The 18144-nt window shown below is 35.2% G+C and overlaps 4 protein-coding genes across 5 annotated transcripts; 2 read left to right on the top strand and 2 right to left on the bottom strand.

Annotated features, from left to right (window-relative positions):
• Nucleotides 1–46: 46 nt before the first annotated feature.
• On the bottom strand, nucleotides 47–3309 carry LOC108108244 (protein ABHD18). The gene is made up of 7 exons (XM_017216213.2): nucleotides 3093–3309; nucleotides 1819–2086; nucleotides 1382–1494; nucleotides 1185–1323; nucleotides 1037–1126; nucleotides 275–984; nucleotides 47–212 (listed from the first exon to the last, which is right to left on the bottom strand). Exons 1-7 carry the CDS (start codon nucleotides 3179–3181, stop codon nucleotides 89–91), a joined length of 1533 nt encoding a protein of 510 aa, XP_017071702.1. The 5' UTR covers nucleotides 3182–3309; the 3' UTR covers nucleotides 47–88.
• Nucleotides 3310–3701: 392 nt separating this feature from the next.
• LOC108108115 (tyrosine-protein phosphatase 69D) lies at nucleotides 3702–10032 on the bottom strand. Of its 2 annotated transcripts, none has more exons than XM_017216030.2 (12): nucleotides 9712–10032; nucleotides 8785–8887; nucleotides 6854–8697; nucleotides 6553–6798; nucleotides 6252–6495; nucleotides 5290–6184; nucleotides 5085–5231; nucleotides 4918–5028; nucleotides 4677–4856; nucleotides 4305–4612; nucleotides 4108–4243; nucleotides 3702–4052 (listed from the first exon to the last, which is right to left on the bottom strand). In XM_017216030.2, exons 1-12 carry the CDS (start codon nucleotides 9806–9808, stop codon nucleotides 3975–3977), a joined length of 4389 nt encoding a protein of 1462 aa, XP_017071519.1. In that variant the 5' UTR covers nucleotides 9809–10032; the 3' UTR covers nucleotides 3702–3974. The 2 variants fall into 2 exon arrangements, with proteins under 2 accessions (XP_017071519.1, XP_017071520.1); XM_017216031.2 differs by having other exon boundaries at nucleotides 5290–6181.
• Nucleotides 10033–10376: 344 nt separating this feature from the next.
• Nucleotides 10377–11381, top strand: LOC108107596 (probable small nuclear ribonucleoprotein Sm D1). Its single transcript, XM_017215159.2, has 2 exons — nucleotides 10377–10504; nucleotides 10936–11381. Exons 1-2 carry the CDS (start codon nucleotides 10491–10493, stop codon nucleotides 11294–11296), a joined length of 375 nt encoding a protein of 124 aa, XP_017070648.1. The 5' UTR covers nucleotides 10377–10490; the 3' UTR covers nucleotides 11297–11381.
• Nucleotides 11382–11472: 91 nt separating this feature from the next.
• LOC108107541 (phospholipid-transporting ATPase ABCA1-like) lies at nucleotides 11473–17393 on the top strand. The gene is made up of 8 exons (XM_017215082.2): nucleotides 11473–12614; nucleotides 13127–14026; nucleotides 14082–14343; nucleotides 15994–16120; nucleotides 16181–16309; nucleotides 16367–17023; nucleotides 17130–17165; nucleotides 17219–17393. The coding sequence occupies exons 1-8, from the start codon at nucleotides 12474–12476 to the stop codon at nucleotides 17391–17393; spliced, it is 2427 nt and encodes an 808-aa protein (XP_017070571.2). The 5' UTR covers nucleotides 11473–12473.
• Nucleotides 17394–18144: the final 751 nt, after the last annotated feature.

Genomic DNA, 18144 nt, shown 5'->3' with positions numbered 1-18144 from the left:
AAATAAATTAAACTGTTTACATGGCAATTAACAAACCTTTTTTATATGGCAACATATTCTTTATTATGTTTAATTTTTTAACCTATTACTACTGAATATTTTTGTCATATTGTTTTAGCAACTGCTTATAGGTGATATCACATTTTAGGCCTTCGCTAATCTCATTTTCGTAGATCTTCTTGGCCCTTTCAAAAGCTTCTATAATGCAGGATCTGCAACGAAATTAATTAAATTACTAAACACATCTGATCATAGAAGACAATAATATACAAACCTAAATAGTTTTTGATGCAGAACGTAGGCGCTTACATGACCAGCATCCAAATATCGTACTTCTGCTCCAGGCCATATATCTTCGAGGCTGGAACATCCTTCCCGCGGAACATAGGCATCGTCTTTCGCGCACACCGCAATGATCAAAGAGGTGTCGAAGGGAACCGAGAAGTTCTTCAGATGGGTGCACTCATCCATCATACCGCGCATAAACTGCAAAGCTTCCCGTTCCCACCAATTCGTTTTGGTTATATCTATTTTATCGGATTTGTTTTGCGCAGACAGGGGAAGAATGAATTTCATAAGATTCGTCAACGCTGAGCTCGATTCCTTTGCCGGTTCAACTGCATCGATTGCCACATTTTTATTAAGGGTGTCTTTAATATCTATGGTCAGTTTCTCAGAGTCAAGTTTTGTGTTCTTCAATGACTTGGGCAAGAATATTGAGCTATTTTCTTTACACCCGTTGCCCTGCATCTCATACTTATTACCACAGGTATTGCTATTTTCATCTTGTTGGATCTTTCTCGTATCACTTATGTCTTCCTTTAGCTCGTGCAAAGATTGATTGAAGTTTTGAATAAAACTTTGGCCCGCTGAAAACGCATCGTCTATCACAGTGACCATTTTCGATAGCCTTTCTCTATACTGTCCATCAGAAAAGTATTGCGTTTCCAGCATATCCCAGTTAATGGATTGGCTCATAACACCCTAAAAATGAGTTCATATTAAATGTATATTATTATATTGCGTCCCCACTTACAGTTGTAAAAACAGCAGAGGCGGTGGACCAGGATAGGCAGGGCACTAGAACTAAAGGTTTTGGCCAATTTGTAGCAGCTAGTGAAGCCATCTATAAAGTAAAAAATATTAATAAAATATCTTAAAGGGTTTCTTGCCTATTATCTTACATGACCTCCCATTGACAATCCAGTAACTCCTAATGGTCCAAATCCATTCCTTTCACACCAATGAAAGAGGACAAGGCATTCCAGGATGAGACACCCGCCCATTACAAATATATCAGACACATTATGCAGGTTGGATCGTCTAAAAACAAAGTAGTAAATATTATTTAACCGAAAGTATATTATTTAAGAAGACTAACGTTTGGTTATTTGGTTTCCTTAAACCATAAAATGGGTTTTCAAGTATTATGGATCCTATGTTGGCGTCCTTCAGAAGGGGTTTCGCTATGAAATTTCGTCTTCGCCAAAAGAACTGCAAATATTTAAAAAGTTACTTGATTACAAAAATTTTATATTTTACATTTAATGTACAAATATTGTTGAAAATGGTCCCAAACAAATAATTCTTTAAAGATTATACTAATTTAAATTAAATGACTTTTAAATTCAGGGCGATCAAATTAAAAGAGCAAATGAAAAATTAAAAGAAAGGTATAATAATATATAGATTTTTTCTTTTAATGGGACCCACTTTTGTCTAAGTGTTGATAGGCCGACCGCCAGGCGTTTGGCCTCTATTGAAAGTAAACAGACATTATTTCGGAATTCGAGCCATCAATCTATCAATGTTACTCACATGATCACCAGTTCCAGCCAAATGAATGCATACTGGCTTGTGCTTTTCATTTTTCCACTTGTTAGGAATCAACAATTGAAAATGCGCCTGTTGGGACTCTTTTGGAACAACTCCGGGTATATGTAACTCAAGGGGCGTTTTAAATTGGCCTTCTATCAGTGTACTTTCTGCAGAAATTTCTTTTTTCGTGATCTCCACTGGATAATCGCGAGGTACAAGCTTGTAACATGATTCCCTATTGGATATTATTTTTCGGAACTGAAATACTCTGAAATAATTGTCGTGATGAAAAGACAATTAATGAAGTTATAGTTAATTAATCAACGGACTTTACAATCAATATATACGTTGCAAAACAATCTAATATAAAGCATATGAAAAAATGGGTCCTTTTCTTGAAACTAATGAACAAATGTAAAACAAAATTATATATTTGTGATTGAACTTCAGGAATCTTTTTCAATGAATTATTTTATTACTTCTTGATCAGCATCGAAACTATTTTGTTGATGAAAGCAACTTAGCAAAAATAAAACCAAACTTCCTTAAAGTGCAATGATATCGTACGTTCTAATACTTAATAAACCAAATTCTGTAAATGACCCTAATAAAGTTTGTTACCCACTAACCTGTATGTAAGATATAAAAATTGCTGTTATATCCAGAGTATGGCTGAAGGGAACTGCAATTCAGAATTATAGTGCCATCGTAGTACAATAAAAATAAATAATCTGCTTTCCAAAAGAAGGTAAAATAAAATGTAATGAATTGATTTAAGATCATAATAATATTTATTTAGTTTTAAGTTACTTTACTGAATAATATAACCAAAAATGTTAACCTGAAGTTCAATAAATTACGAAATTCATAGGATTAACGATATACATTTTATGATTTTTTATTTGGGCCATATAAAGGACCATTAAGATTTATTAACAATGAATTACATTAGTAATTAAATAGTGGTTAGTACAGCATGTATATAGATTTGGAGTTATAGTTTTCATTAAAGATGGAAGGAAACAAAGTTTTTGGAATACTAATAGGTACTTGTGATAACAGGACATCGTTCCATAAAACCTTATATTTGTTTTTGGTAATACCCATGGTTTGATACCCATTACTTATAAAAAGTATGCCTAGTTACCAAATATTTGTCTTTTACTTTATACACCCAAATGATAACCTACACCAGATCTAAATTATAATAGTATTACGTAAAGAAACAGTATGGGCCTAATTTTTGAGATTCTTTTTTATAGTGAAACACGTACCTTCTTAAGTTCTCCGGCTTTCCCCATCCCTTTTCGAAGAACCTCGTTATCAGCATGCGGCGATATAAACTATCTAGTTTACTAGGCATATCGCACAATTTTTTGTTTTGCCGAAATAATAATAAACAACTCGTCCGATAGAGATGGTAAACGGCTTACAGCGCTATCGATAGTTGTGTAAAAACTTCCATGGCGATAAGACTGGCAATTTTAAAATGTTTTGTATTGCAATGTATTTTTTGCAATAACTACCAATTTGTATAAGTTAAATGAAATGACCATTAAATTAAAATTGATCTCTGATTTTTATGTCAGTGTCAAAGTTTATCGAGGATTTGGAATGTTGAAATGGAACTATTTAAATTATCCTGACCCGATAAAATGAATTTGTTTTAAACCATTTTTAAAAGTTATCAAAACCCTAAAATTGTTATTTGTTTGTTTGAATACGATATAAAAGAACTGATAAAAAGCGAGATTAAGGTAGTGAATTCCTAATCAGAAGGCAGATCCATACCACAAATTCATAAAATAAAAATGTAAAGTGCTAGCACCAGCCCATAAAACCAAACAAAAACAAGAGTTCAATCCACTCAAGCTCATAAAAAGTACAATTCTTATTCTCAGTTTTATTACATTGTATCTTATAAAATATGTTACTTATTTTCCTTTGGTAGTTTTATCAATACGATACGTATACACTACATTTATATTTGTATGTATATTATGTTTCGGGCAAACCTAATTCGTTAAAAAAATTACATTTGCCCTTGTAAATACTTTATTAAAAGATTTTATAAATATACAAATAATTTATCATAGCACATTATGCATTGATGTACCAACACGTGCATTATGTACTCGTATATATACATAACTAACTTAATCCAATGTTGACTCGGCTATGTGATGTAAGTCTGAATAATTAATTATTGCGCGATGTAGGAACTCGTATTGTGCCTAAAGAATATATGTTATTATTATTTGAGGACTACATATATAGGTAATAACTTACGTATGAGTTGATAAGTCCCGTTCGCTGAGATCGTAATTTTCTTGTTGTGGCACAGATGTCGACACACTTCTCCAATCTAAGATGCTGGACTAAAATGCACATTGCGACGAAAATAGAACTTCGATCAGTTCCCAGACTGAAAAAAAGTATATATTAATAAGTAGTTCATAAACACTTAAATATATATAGTTAAATACCTGCAATGAACTGTAAGTGGAGATCGACAACCAGAATTTTTATTGTTTTTGTAATGGTTGTATGCTTGATCTACAAGTTCTATAATGCCCCGGCAGACTTCAGGAACTTCTCCGTCCACAGTTGGCCAACCATTATACTGAAATTGTGTGACTTTCAGCGTATCATCTATTTTGCAATTCGTAACGTAAAATTCGCGGCGAGTATAATATGGACAACTTTCGCTGTGCACGTATTTCACAAGTATGTGGTCATATTGAACTTCATCGTCCGCCCAATACCGCGGGCATTTTCTGGGGCCATCTCCGATCTATAAAGCCAAATCAACAATAAGTTAAATAACAAACTATTAAAAGAAAAATGGATATACTTACTTCAGATATCATTACCAGGGTGGTAACACTCTGTTCTGAGATCATTCTCCAGAAATCGCCAATAGTATTCTCGAGTGGATCTTGGGCAATAATAAAGGTTTCGCTATTATCATAGCCCTCTATGAATGATGCGTTAATATAGGTCGAGCTCTCTCGTATTGGAAGTGGTGTCAGTATTACCTAGATTGATGAAATAATATCTTTATATAGAGCACATAAAAGTAAGCCAATATTTACGTACTCTGTTACGATCGTAGGGTATAATCTCTTGACTTCTATTCTTCATTGCGTTTTCTTCGTTTTCGCCCACACAACACGATTTGCTTATCTCATCCGCTGTGACCAGTAGTTTCTGAAGCAAGCGATAAATAAGTAAATCGCCGGAAATTATTAACACAATGTACAAACCTCGAATTCCATTTCCAATTTGCATTTACCCTCATTGGGTTTGCGTTTGAGTGATTCAATAGCAGAAGTCATAGTATCAATGCAAATATCGGTATTTCCAAAAGTTCCAGTATCTAATAATGCTCGGTAAAGGAAGATGTATTGTTTCTATAAACAAAAATAAGATATTATATCTCTCAGAAGTAGAACTTTCGTATATATTTACCAATGACTGAACTAAAAAGTTTCGTTGGTGCCGTAAATCGCACACCGTGTTGTAAATTGACACCGAATCTTCTTCCTCCAGTTGTTGGATCAGGGAATCTAAAGCCACCAGGGTCCCAGTTCTACCCACACCAGCACTACAGTGCACTAAAATTGGACCCCTTTGCAGGGAGTAGACGGAATTGATTTGACGTATGAATTTAATGATGCCATGGGGATGCTCTGGTGCCATAAAGTCCTTCCACGTTAAATAGTGGTATTGTGTAATTTGTCTACGATCTTCCTCCTCGCCCACATTGGCTTTGTTCTTAGAAACGTTCAGGGTTCGTTCAATATAATCACCAGTCTTTCGTTCTTGTGCAAATTTCACTAAAATATCTCCAAACTGCTTTGTATCAAATACTTTTTCTGGCCAATATTTCGCACACTTGGCCTTGTTATATTCCTCCAAATTGGTAAGCATCACAATAATTTCTAGATGTTGTTCCCAAATCATTCGCCAAAAATCGTCGATGGTACTCTCCATTGGACCCTGTGCACAGATAAACTTCTTTCTCTCCTTGTAGCCAATCACGAAGTTTGCATTAATATAATCCGCAGTCTGTAGTCCATTTATGGCGGCCAACTTAACACGAGTTTGATCGTAAGCTTTAATATCGGGATACCTATTTTTGCAGGCATTTTCTTTTAAATCACTATTTTTAGTGGTTCGATCGCTAAAGCGATTGGGCAGCATCTCATATTCACGAAGGAATCCATAATCAGTGTCCTTATGGCGGTTCTTATAGGCGTTTTCTAAATCTAATCTATGAATGGGGCCAGCATCGAATCCTTTGTGATTTCCAGATGTAATAAAATGACTGTGATTGTGACTTCGGCGACCGAACAATGCCCTGCTTGGTAGTAAAAGCATAAGTTTAATATTAAATATTGACTTATAAAGAAACAAGATTTAGTAGTTACCTTAATGAATCTCTTAAAGTTAAAGTATCTTCGCCCTGCAATTCGTTTTTCGTTTTTTTGTGATGGAAAATCCACAGCACAATCAAAACGAGAATAACGCCAAATAGTACAGCTCCCGCTTTGATCCCAATATTAAGGTAGTAGTCCATATTGTTTAAGGATGGGATAGGTTCTGCTTCTGTCGCCGGAGTAATTATATCAAAGTATTTACTATATGCCATAAGCACATTATTTCTATCTCGAACTGTGGGAGGGAATACGTTTAAATATACTTATTTTAAACAATTCCATCATCACTTACCTATTATCTCTAGGAAACCAGTGTAGTTTGAGTTTATATCTATCTCACCATCGAATACATCTCGACTAGAATCGTGGAGTGGCACATTTGGGGTGACGGAGCTTAGAATTGTATTCTCATCGCTGGTCACCGCGTTTCTTTTATCTCTTAACTTATTCTCTAAGATCTTCAGAGCATGCTCTGTTAAATTTGCTCCTTTGATCAAGTTATCCTTTTCTTGTGAATGTGGCAGCTCAGAATCAGAATCTGCAGGGAAAACCAATATTAATAAAAGGTTTAAAAATATTTTTAAATACATTACTTGATAGTGAACTCAGTGGAGGTTTGTGGGTCACCTCGGGTTTCCTCAGAAAAGGAGTACCCTCCAAGCATTTGCGGCAAATTTCGTCATTGTCCCTGATTATCTCATTGTTTTCGCTAAATCTCTGTTCATCGCCCAAAAATATTTCGGGCCTAAAGTACTTGCCACTGATCATTTCCGCTATGTATGCACTACTCCTAGTAACGTTATCGCTGTGAACTTCCTGATACGTAGCGATATTAAGCTTTTCCGGCTCCGGCAATTCCTTGTTGTCATTGTTAATCCTAACAAGATTTAATCTGTAGCAGCATATGGGACCGTTTCGTTCACTGATCTTGGGTAGGTATAACTTCAGGATGTACTTTGAGCCCAGATTAACTTTTGTCCACATCGTTCGGCCAATGGTATCCGGCGTGGAGACGGGCATCAGGCAACTTCCGGCGGCCGGTTCACCGTTCTTCTTGTGACGCGTTATGGCGGACACCGTCACTGTGTAGTTTGTGTTTGGGCTAACACTTTCGTAAAGGGTCTTGTGATGGGGCTCGTCGATTCTTCGTATCTTCGGTCCCCACATCTCTCTATCTACAGTGCTCATTGGGTTGCCCAGCAAGTGAATTAAATATGACACAACCTTGCCATTTGGCGTTTTGGGAACATCCCAATTAATTGAGATTGAGTTACCTCTCGTTACGTTGTCATGGTGACAGTTGATGGTCAAGTTGGTGGGTTTCGTTGCCACGCCGTCCATAGTGGTGCCATTTACATTCTCTGACCATGGTCCACAGGTCTTGGTTAGATCACTGCATGCTCTTACCCTAAATTCGTAGTCAGTGGCGGTCTTAAGTTTATCAAACATATATGGCAAGTTCCTTGAATTCTGCTGGTAAATGGCCTCTTCAATCACTTTGGGCACTTCGCCCGATTCGGACACAATCAGTTCGTAGTATTGTATATAATCAATAAGATCTGGTGGCGGGGGATTCCAGCCAATTGTTATTGTGGACGCTGTGCTGCCCGTTGACTCGACTTTCGGTATAAATATGGGATCAAAACTGAGCGTGGTGATTCCCTGGGGATACTGGGTGGGCTGTCCATTGCCAATCGAGTTCTTTCCGATAATTCTTAAAAAATATGTCGTATTCGGTTTAAAATGGTCTAAAATATAAGAAGTATGGCTTCCGTTTATAAAGTCCTTATGGTAGGTAAAAGTCGGTGTTCCAGCCTCCTGAAGGGTGACGAAGAATTTTTGAATTGGATCGTTGCCATCGTTGACGGTCCAATTAAGGTAGATTTTTGTGGCACCGACAGCTTTGGCGAAATCAATGCTAACTTGTGGCACTTCCATTACAAAAAGAGTTATCTCTTTTGAGGTAATTTCAAGTCCTGTATCATCAAAGACGGCACATTTATAGGTACCATTCTCTTTCTTGTAAACCTCTGTAAATTCCAAGGTAAAATTCAAATGTGTTTCGTTCAGCTTCGAGGTGGATGAAAAGGTGTCCAGAAACTCAAATTGGCTGCCGTCTTTAAGCCATTTAAGGTTTTTAGCCGACGTCTCGTTTTGCGGATACATCTCAATCAAACAGTGCAACACAACAGCCTGTTTGATTTTTCTCTTTATCTTGTCGCCGGTACTTTGTAGTACCTTGGATGGAAGGTATGGGCTTACTTGGAATTCAGTCGAAAGATTTTGGCCCGTTTGGGATATACAGGTGAAGTTTCCCGAGTCCTTTATATTTACATCAAGAAGCGTAAGGACATTTTTATATTTAATGAAATCTGGACTTTCGTTGTTTTCATTAATGTCGTCGTTGGATTTCTGGGGTTCAGTTCTGATTTTAAATCTAGGAGGGAAAATAGTGTAGGGTTAAAAATTTATTAATCATTTATAAAGGTTAGATTTTTAAATTGTTTTTATACAAATTTCTTACCTTGTATGGTTTTTATCAATAGTTTGATTTCCCAATTTCCATATTACACCTTCGTTTTCAGACGCACACTCTAATGATACGTTTTTTCCTATTTCTGCCCATTCTGAAATAAAATATAAGGCTTTAGTTTTCTATATGTTAAAAACCCCGTCGTATATCATTCATGAAATGTATTTCGTAGCTCAGACTAAAAGATCACAAAAATGTATAAAAGGCTTATCAAAAATGTCATTTTTATTAATTCTTTTTAATATATATTTTATCTTGACTTTTAAAGCGTTTTTCTTGTTATCACTTTATTATATTATAGTTTCCCCTTAAAACGAATACAACTTTTATCTGCTGTAAAATTTAAAATGAAATCCCAAAAGGGGGTTTTGGGTGGTCAACGATGGGCGGTAAAGCCAGACATAAAAATAAAACTCCACCCACGCCATCGGCCATAAAATTCAAGATAGTAAGCCAATGTATTTCCGGAATCAACACGTATTTCGTTGCACAAATATTACAAATAGATATGTTTTAGATAAATCACACAGATGTATGTACGCAGAGACGTATTTTATATGTATGTGCACCGGAAAGTGTGTACATATGTATGCTCGACTACTTTTGTTTAGCCCCAATTGAAATCTCACCCCATCGCCGTAATCTTTGGGCGTTACCGACATAGTTAGAGTTCCGATGTACCTAACAATCTTTCACCTAATTAGTTTTACAGCTGTCAATTGATAAACCCTGTCAATAACTATTTTAAAACACTTTCCATTCACATTTGCAAAAACAAAAAGAAAAAAAAGAGACACTGCAATTTGTTGACACCCACTAAACGTTCTTGTTGTATGTTTGTATGTATGCATGAGACACTTTTGCTACCTGGCCATAAATTGATTTTAAAATTTTATGAATGCCAATTTGAAACATTACCTTGCTTCACAGATCCCTGCACACAAATAGCACAAAGGAAAATACATGCAAGGATTATATTTAAAAGCATCGACATGCGTCGGTAGAGTAACGCCATGGCTTGCTAATTTCTCACTCCGAGCCGGATAAATACATATGTCAAAAATTATATTCGATGTCTGTTGCTTGTAAAAAAGGTCTTCTATGTTCAATTAAGGACGCGGCGACTATAAAACACCGAAAACTGTGTTTTTAAAGAACCATTTAATAGACGGCAACCGCGATGAAGTATTCATTAATCGTTATTTTCTTAACACTGGATTGTTTTTTTTTTTTTTTTTTTGATATGCGGCGTTATCGATATGCCAGTCGAATATGTCCTGGGCTCTGCAATTTATATGTTGGAACAATGGAATGGGAATATAAATTTTCTCTAAAATGTCATGTAAAAAATCTTACAACAAAAATGAATGCTAAAATAATTATATCTTAAGTTTGAATTAATAAATTATTAAACTTATTTGTATAATAAACATAGAACAACAGAGGCATATTAATTATATTATGATATTAAATTGTTGGAAAAATTTTGATTTTTAAATTCCCAGTGAAAATAAACAATTTTTTAATTTAGTATTTTATTTTCTGATTATACACTCGATATATTTTTGCAGAATCAATCGAGGTTGCTATCTTAGCACGCGATAGTAAACTTCACCGCAACCACCAAAACCCAAGTAAAATAGCCGGCGTTGTTTGTGCGCGTTTTTGCAGAAAATCATTAAAAAACAGATAAAAACATGAAATTAGTAAGGTAAGCTAAGTTTCAATCACTAAATGAGTAGACGGTTCTGTTGGATACGGAGTCTTTATGAGATCCATTCAGTTTCAGATATGTGCAAATAATGTACACATGTACGCATGTAAAGGCGATGCTGCCAATTGTATATGTACACAATACTAACGGTGACAATATAAAAATTTATTCATAATAATAGTTTCAGAATTACATATGTATTAATTGGGATACTTAATTTTAGGTTCCCAAACTTTAAGTTGTTTAGTTGTGCGCTAGCTTTTCTAGCCGTCCAATAAGACACTTGAAGGTCCGTGTGATGCACATTGGCAGACTATTGGATTATAGTCTATATATTAAATATTTTTTTTCTTATATTAGAACTTTATTTAAGGATGATTGTTTTTAAAAAGCACCATTTCTAATAACTTGTTTTTTAAACCTTACAGATTTCTTATGAAGTTAAGTCATGAGACTGTAACTATTGAATTGAAGAACGGCACCCAGATTCACGGCACCATTACCGGTGTGGATGTTGCCATGAACACTCACCTGAAGAGCGTCCGGATGACGATCAAGAACAGAGATCCCGTCCATCTGGAGACTCTGAGCATTCGCGGCAATAACATCAGATATTTTATTCTGCCGGACAGCCTGCCACTGGAGACTCTACTCATAGACGACACCCCGAAGTCGAAGACAAAAAAGAAGGACAGCGGCCGCGTTGGAAATCGCGGCAGGGGCAGAGGAGCCCGTGGTCGAGGTGGCCCAAGGGGTCGTGGAAGGGGCCGAGCTACAGGCCGACGTTAAATTTTTTAACTTGTACAATTAATAATCAATATTCGATAAATATAGAATATAAATATCCTTTGGATAAATCAATCATTTATAAAAACCATTGACAATTGTCTTGATCATCTAGTAAACGAACTCTACCTGAACATCTTGTTAAAGCATACTTTTTGTAGTAGCTCATGAGAAATGTGTTTTCAAGATGTGGTTTTCATTAAAAAATAATTTAAGGAATGATGCAAACTTTATTAAATAAGTGACATAAAACTGATTGAAAGTGTATATAAACCAGTTAATAACTTTAGAAAATGGCCATAAAGTTCCTAACATTATTAGGAAAAAACTTTAGAACTTATACTAGATTGGAGATTTTGATCTATTTGCTACTTCCCTTACTAATGCTACATTTAGTTTTTTTGCGATGTGATCAAAATAACGAAAATCCAGTACATTGCTTTGCGCGTCGAGATGGAATGCTTGGGGATAATGTTAGACTTACTCCACTGTAGTAAGTACCCAGAAATTACGTTTTTTTATATTATTAATTCATATCTTTTACATGTTAGTAATTCAATGGAAACAATCAAGAAAGAAGCTCCTTCAAAAGAACTTTTACTGTATATAAACCTACAATCGGTGGCAACACAACTGAAATCCGCTTTAAAACATATTTTAAAGATCAAAAAAATTACACAGATAAAATCCGAGGGAGATTTTGAAAGACATCTTAGAGACGAAAATTTTTTGGCCGGCATCATTTGGAAAGCTGATGCTAATAAAACTGCTGTTACGATTCGATTTCCCAGCTCATTGCGAACTAAGCCAACTGATCTTTGGAATACGGATAGATTAGAAGTAGATGATAATATTGCATCGTCCAGTTATACTAACGAAGGATTTCTACAAATACTATATGCTATTATTGCCTTTCTGAACCAACCAGACTTAAGTAAATCTGGTCAAAACTACAGGGATAAAGCAACCATCGTATCAAATCCATTTTTTACCGATGAAAAATATAAAAAAGAAAGGGATCGTATGCTGATGGACCCAATTAAAATTCCTCGTGAATATTTTTTGCCATTTTACTTGGGTATCTTATATATTTATCCTTTCGTTCGATTAGTTATGGTAAACACGTATCTTTAATAATTATTTTTTTAAAACTATTTATATTTATTTATCATTTCAGCATATGCAGAGAGAAAAGACTAAACAACAAGTAGATTTGATGAATTTAGCCGGTTCAAATCGATTTCTACACTACCTCTCATGGTTCTTTTCTACTTTTATTATACTAACTCTGATTAATTTTTTAACTATATTTATATTAAAGGTAAGTACCCAAATTAACCAAAATTGAATTTAAATTTCATGGGCCATAGAAACTGGTTCCGATTATTAATCGATGTACAAGCTTGTGAGGTGTGTTCCGATTTCTTATCGAGGCCGGGTTTGGATATTGGCTAAATGTTTGGCGCTTCATTTTTAAAATTAGAAAACTAAAGTAAACTATTTAAATGTTTTTTCTCCTAATAATAGGCCCCATTTTGTGAAAATGGAAATGTGTTAAATTGCTCCAGTTTCACAGCGTTATTGTTCTTCTTTGAAGTCTGGGCACTTTCTGGCATATGCTTTTGTTTTTTAGTTTACAGTTTATTTGGAAATGTTATTTTAGCCGCACTTGTGGTTGCATTTTTTTGCATACTAAGTTTTCTTTTATTTGCATTTTTGCAAGAAGTATTTTTGGTTTTGAAATATATATTCTGCATATTGTTCCATTATGCATTTTTAACTGGCTTAAGTCGAATTCTATACTTCGAATGGTTTGATAATACCGGCTTGCAGTGGAGTCATATATTTCACGGAGATAATACTTTTAGCCTTCCTCCAAATAATGATAATATTATTTACAATTTTGTGGATATTATAATAATAATGTTAATAGTGGCATTTATATCTTTGCTGCTCTGCTTACTGATCGAATTGTGTTTACCGGGAAGATATGGAATTTCTAGATGTCGAAAATCAAAATCAAATAGGTATTCGGATCATCAATCCCCGGCAATCGTTCAAACAAATATGGTGAGGAAATGGCAAAAAGGAAAAGCTCCTTTAAAAAATTTCACTATGAATATGTACGATGATCAAATAACAGTTTTATTGGGTCTCTCCGATTCCGGAAAGTCAGCTGCTATTAACTCTATCACAGGTAGCATTCCTCCGCAATCCGGATGGGTAAAAGTAGACAATCGAAATATTATCGAACGCCGCAGATACTCCAGGCCTTCTTTGGGACTATCTCCACAGCACAATGCCTTATTTAAATCCTTGACGGTTAAACAACATATGAACTTTTATTCATCGCTGCGAAATACCCCAAGAAAGTATAGAAGTCAGTCTATTAACTACTTAAGAGTATTGGACTTGTGGACTGTAAGGGATGTGAAAAGTCGAAATCTATCGCTAGCGGACCAAAGGAAACTATCGGTGGCATGTGCCTTTTGTGGAAGTCCCCGTATCATTGTTTTGGACGAACCCAGTGAAGGATTGGAGCCCTGTGAACGGAGATTAGTGTGGGACTTACTGCTGACCGAGAAACGATGTCGTACTATAATTGTGGCCACCTATCAAATCGAAGAAGCCGATGCTCTGGCCGATCGAGTGGCTATATTATGCGATGGGCAATTAATATTCAATGGATCTTCTGTCTTCTTGAAGAACTCTTACGGATCGGGATATCAGTTGGTAAGTTATAGGTATTTTGATTTTTGTAGTAATTTAAAGCTGTTGTCTTATTTAGGTATGTTCACAGGGTGAAATCTTTCCTGAACAGCAGATAACCTCCTTGGTTTCTAAATATATTCCCGATACCAATGCCTCCTGTGATAGGCCTTGTGAAATAGCCTTTAATATACCCCAAGAAAGTTGTTGTGGAATTGCACCTCTGCTAAAGGAACTGGAACTATCGGAGAGATGCGGTGATATGGAATCCATTCAAATCGGAACCACTCCTGTTGTAGAGAAATTTTTAAATGCCGCTTCTGCTGGCTGTGATAAGCTAAGTAAATGCAATAACTTTTGCAACTTACCAGAACCCGATGAATGTCTATTAAAAGGACAAAAACTATGCTGTAATCAATGGAAAGCCATGATGTTGAAAAAGTTCTACCACATCAAACACAACGCTCTGTTGTTCTTTGGTCTTCCCTTGCTTTTGCTTATGGGTTTTGCGGCCTTACTTGCCTATTTTTCTAAGTCACCTGATTTGATGAAATATCATTACGTGGGAAATAAACACTTTGCATCGCAGAAGTCTCTTAAACTGGATTTGGATTCATATGGCGAGGATTGCAGTTATGCATTTGTGGAAAATGAAAGTCCTGAGCATCCACTCGTATCTGTTTTGAAAAACAAAATAAAACTCTGCTCGGCTGATGTAATATCACAAAATGATTTAAATAATAATCAAGATTTGTTAAATGATAAATACGTTTTGGCACTAAAAATGAGTAAATGTAATTATGAAATATTTTATAGTAGAAAGTTCTTGCATTCGGAGGCCATGGCAGCAGCACTAATGGGTTATTTAGCAAATAAGTAAAGATTTTTTTACTAAAAATATTTTTAATATTTATTTCATTTAACCCCTAGTAACTTATTGGATCGATATTGCTCTGGTTATAACAAGGAAACTATATTGCCTGAGAGAAACATTGAATTTTATAATCATCCCTATCGCTCGATTCAGTACAGTAGAAACTCTAAAATGTATGATATTGAATGTTCTAAAAGTGGAAAACTGTATGTGCTTCTAGCCTGCTTAAGCATTTTTACTGGATTTTTTGCTGCTTATATAATAAGAGAACGTATTATTGGCTATAAGCTTATGCAACAAGTTGAGGGCATAAATATGGCAACTTTTTGGCTGTCTCATTTGCTTTTGGAGTGGATGTGGCTTTCTTTATTTTCAACTTTGTTAGTAGTTTTGATGACTCTCATTCTAGGAGAGAGTTTAAATAATGAAATATGTAAGGATAAATGTGATTTACTATTAGTTTATTTTTTAATTTTATTGATTTGCAGTTGCCTATATAATAGCATTAAATTTCTTTAACCTGGCTCAGTTACCTTTCTTGTACCTTTTGTTGCAACTCTTTAATTGCAAAATTTTTGGCTGGATAATACCAATACTTTTACTGATGCTTTTGGGTAAGTTAAATGTATTATATGACTAACTTTAATATATATATCTTTAGCCATTCCCTTTGAGCTTGATGCACCGGACATACCTTTTGGAATTCTCTATTTAATACCCATCTATACAGCCATTGCCCTGCTACATGCGATTTGCCTTCAGGCCGAAAAACATAGACTTTGTGGTATATATATATCGTCTATGAATGATTTTTGCCGTAAGTTATGAAATCAAGACAATCTAATTAAATCCATTTTTGAAAGTGCATTCACCCTTGAAAAGGGGTTGAAAGCATTTCGTTGTAACTTTACACCCTTCGCACAGAATAGGGGGTATAAAAATAAAGGGAAATTATTGCTGGCAGAGTTTTTGTCTATCAGTAACTAAATTAACTCAACATCGTTTTGGGGTTTAAGTAAATAAAAACAATTGTTAAATGAACATCTCCATTTACGCATTGTAATTTTTAATAATAACATAAATTTGTTATATTTTCTATAATCCCCATTTTTTTCAGAGCACTCACACTTGTCAGCCATTTGGGTTGGAATAATATACGTGGCCATACTATCTTTTTTAGCCCTATTTTATTTTATATTGCTCATGCTCTACGAGAAGGGATTTCCTTGTAAAAAGAAGAAAAGGTATTTAAAGTTAATGTTATTTAATAAAGGTAATGAATTATTTGTTTACATAACCGCTAGTTATGATTTTCCAGAGGATGCTAATAGAATGACTAGAAATGAGGTGAGAAATCATACTTTACTTTTGGAAAACGTAAGATCAAAACGCTCAAGAAGGTCCATCAAGGATGTGACCTTTGGTCTAAGACCGTAAGTTGTTTGAAATAAAATTTATAAAAAATATAAATAAATAAATACAAATCCCAGTATGGATGTTCTCGGATTGGTAGGCGAAAGATCTGGCAAGACAACTATAAATAAAATGATCATATCGGAAAGTGATATATCCAGAGGTCGTATTACAGTAAGAGGAATCGAAGTTCATGAAAAAAAGAAGAGTAAATATAGGTCTTTCAAGTACTTGGGTTATTGTCCGCAGAGGGACTGCTTTGAGCCGAATTTCACGGGTAGAGAAAATTTGAAAGTATTTTGCCTAATTCGCGGCATAAGATCAGGAAAAGTACGGGATGTATCCGAAGAACTAGCTGAAAATCTGAACTTTAAAGAAAATCTAAACAAAAAGTCGAAACTGTACACTGTAAGTGACAAGCGAAAACTGAGTACAGCCATAGCAGTGATTGGTACTCCTCCTTTGATAATTTTGGATGAACCCACGGCTGGCATTGAGAAAGCCCATCGATCGGATGTTCTGGAAGTGCTGAAAAGTGTTAATAATTGTGGCTGTTCGATATTACTATCATCTAATAACATTGAAGATTTTCAAACCCTTTGCAATCGATTAGCTTTGATAAAGCGCGGAAAACTGATAGCAATTGGTTCCGTTGAAAGCTATAAAAATCTGTCAACTAGGGGATTGATCTTAATGGTCAAGGCTAGACCGCAGGCTATAGTAGGGGAATTGGGGTAAGTACTTGTTTTTTTTATTTAAATTTAGTAGTTTTATAAATATATTTTATAGATATGGACAAGCTCAAATCAACAATCATGCTATAATAAATGTTATTTCCAGATTTCTGCTCACCAACTTTGGAAGCGTTTACTTGCTGTAAGTAGTTAAGTTTTCTTTGGTTACTTCAATTATTTTCCCCTATTTTCCAGAGAAGAAATCCAAGGCGATATGCTGTTTTACATTCACAACACAACCATTCCTCTAGCCAAAGCCTTTCAAATCATAGAGAAAAACCGACATCAGCTGTATATATCAGATTTCTATTTGAAACATGAAAACATGGAACTATCTTTTGTTACCCAGAACTTTAGGATCTTGCGATGAAGTGAATTTTGAGTTACTTTTCTAAAATAAAAATCAGAAACTCAAATTAGTCCGGATGTAAGTTGGTATCGTAAAAAATTAATGGATATACCAAGAGTCAGCTTCAACTATGTAGTAAGTTGAGCCCTTACTAAGGCAGTTAAATAATGATGCCTCGGCATGAAACAAAGCCGAATCGTAATTTAGTGCCTGTATAGTTCCATGTGAGAAAGTTTGTATCGCCTCCTTGTCTTTTTTACTGCGTAAGGCCGAGGTCCTTAGACTAAATGAGCATCGGGGCCAAACAGGTTCAGGGCAAATTCATTGATGAGCAAAACATGTTTCTCCAGAAGGAACCATCAATATCAATCGAAAATGCATGCCGCGGCCTGATCAAAATAAATTATAAAACAAAAAGGGCCGCGACTGCGGTCGCTGCAAAAGGTTTGCAATAAAATGAATCGCAAAATTAACAAGATAAGCATCTTCTTAAGATAGGAGAAATAAAATCCACTGGGTACAAACCAAATTAATTTTGACATAATGTCAGACAAACAAATGTTTGCACTTAAGGATATACCCGTACAGTGCCTTTGTTAAGTATCTTCCCCACCGTCTGCCCTTGCTCTGTTCACTGTGAAGTGGTATGCGTTGTAATATTTGTCTAGACATAAATGCAAACATAGTGTTCCAATATGTAAGCTGTAAAAATACAAAAACTGTGATATCAAATTGTATTTTATTTGGTTTAGTGAAAGATATTCGAGTGGCT

The sequence above is a fragment of the Drosophila eugracilis genome, unplaced genomic scaffold (assembly GCF_018153835.1).
Source record: "Drosophila eugracilis isolate 14026-0451.02 unplaced genomic scaffold, ASM1815383v1 contig_2088, whole genome shotgun sequence".
NCBI lineage: Eukaryota > Metazoa > Arthropoda > Insecta > Diptera > Drosophilidae > Drosophila > Drosophila eugracilis.
This window is presented reverse-complemented; position numbering and strand designations above follow the sequence as displayed.

Excerpts from the sequence above, each read along its gene's own strand:
- LOC108108115 (XM_017216030.2), bottom strand. The coding sequence starts at position 9,808 with ATGGCGTTACTCTACCGACGCATGTCGATGCTTTTAAATATAATCCTT. Across the intron at positions 6,799-6,853 it reads TCCACTGAGTTCACTATCAA|ATTCTGATTCTGAGCTGCCA; the intron begins GTAATGTATTTA and ends TTTTCCCTGCAG. Across the intron at positions 5,029-5,084 it reads AATTGGAAATGGAATTCGAG|AAACTACTGGTCACAGCGGA; the intron begins GTTTGTACATTG and ends CGCTTGCTTCAG.
- LOC108107541 (XM_017215082.2), top strand. The coding sequence starts at position 12,474 with ATGCAGAGAGAAAAGACTAAACAACAAGTAGATTTGATGAATTTAGCC. Across the intron at positions 12,615-13,126 it reads TAACTATATTTATATTAAAG|TGGAGTCATATATTTCACGG; the intron begins GTAAGTACCCAA and ends ACCGGCTTGCAG. Across the intron at positions 17,024-17,129 it reads GCTATAGTAGGGGAATTGGG|ATTTCTGCTCACCAACTTTG; the intron begins GTAAGTACTTGT and ends TGTTATTTCCAG.
- LOC108108244 (XM_017216213.2), bottom strand. The coding sequence starts at position 3,181 with ATGCCTAGTAAACTAGATAGTTTATATCGCCGCATGCTGATAACGAGG. Across the intron at positions 2,087-3,092 it reads AAGCCGGAGAACTTAAGAAG|AGTATTTCAGTTCCGAAAAA; the intron begins GTACGTGTTTCA and ends CAATTATTTCAG. Across the intron at positions 1,495-1,818 it reads TGGCTGGAACTGGTGATCAT|TTCTTTTGGCGAAGACGAAA; the intron begins GTGAGTAACATT and ends AAATATTTGCAG.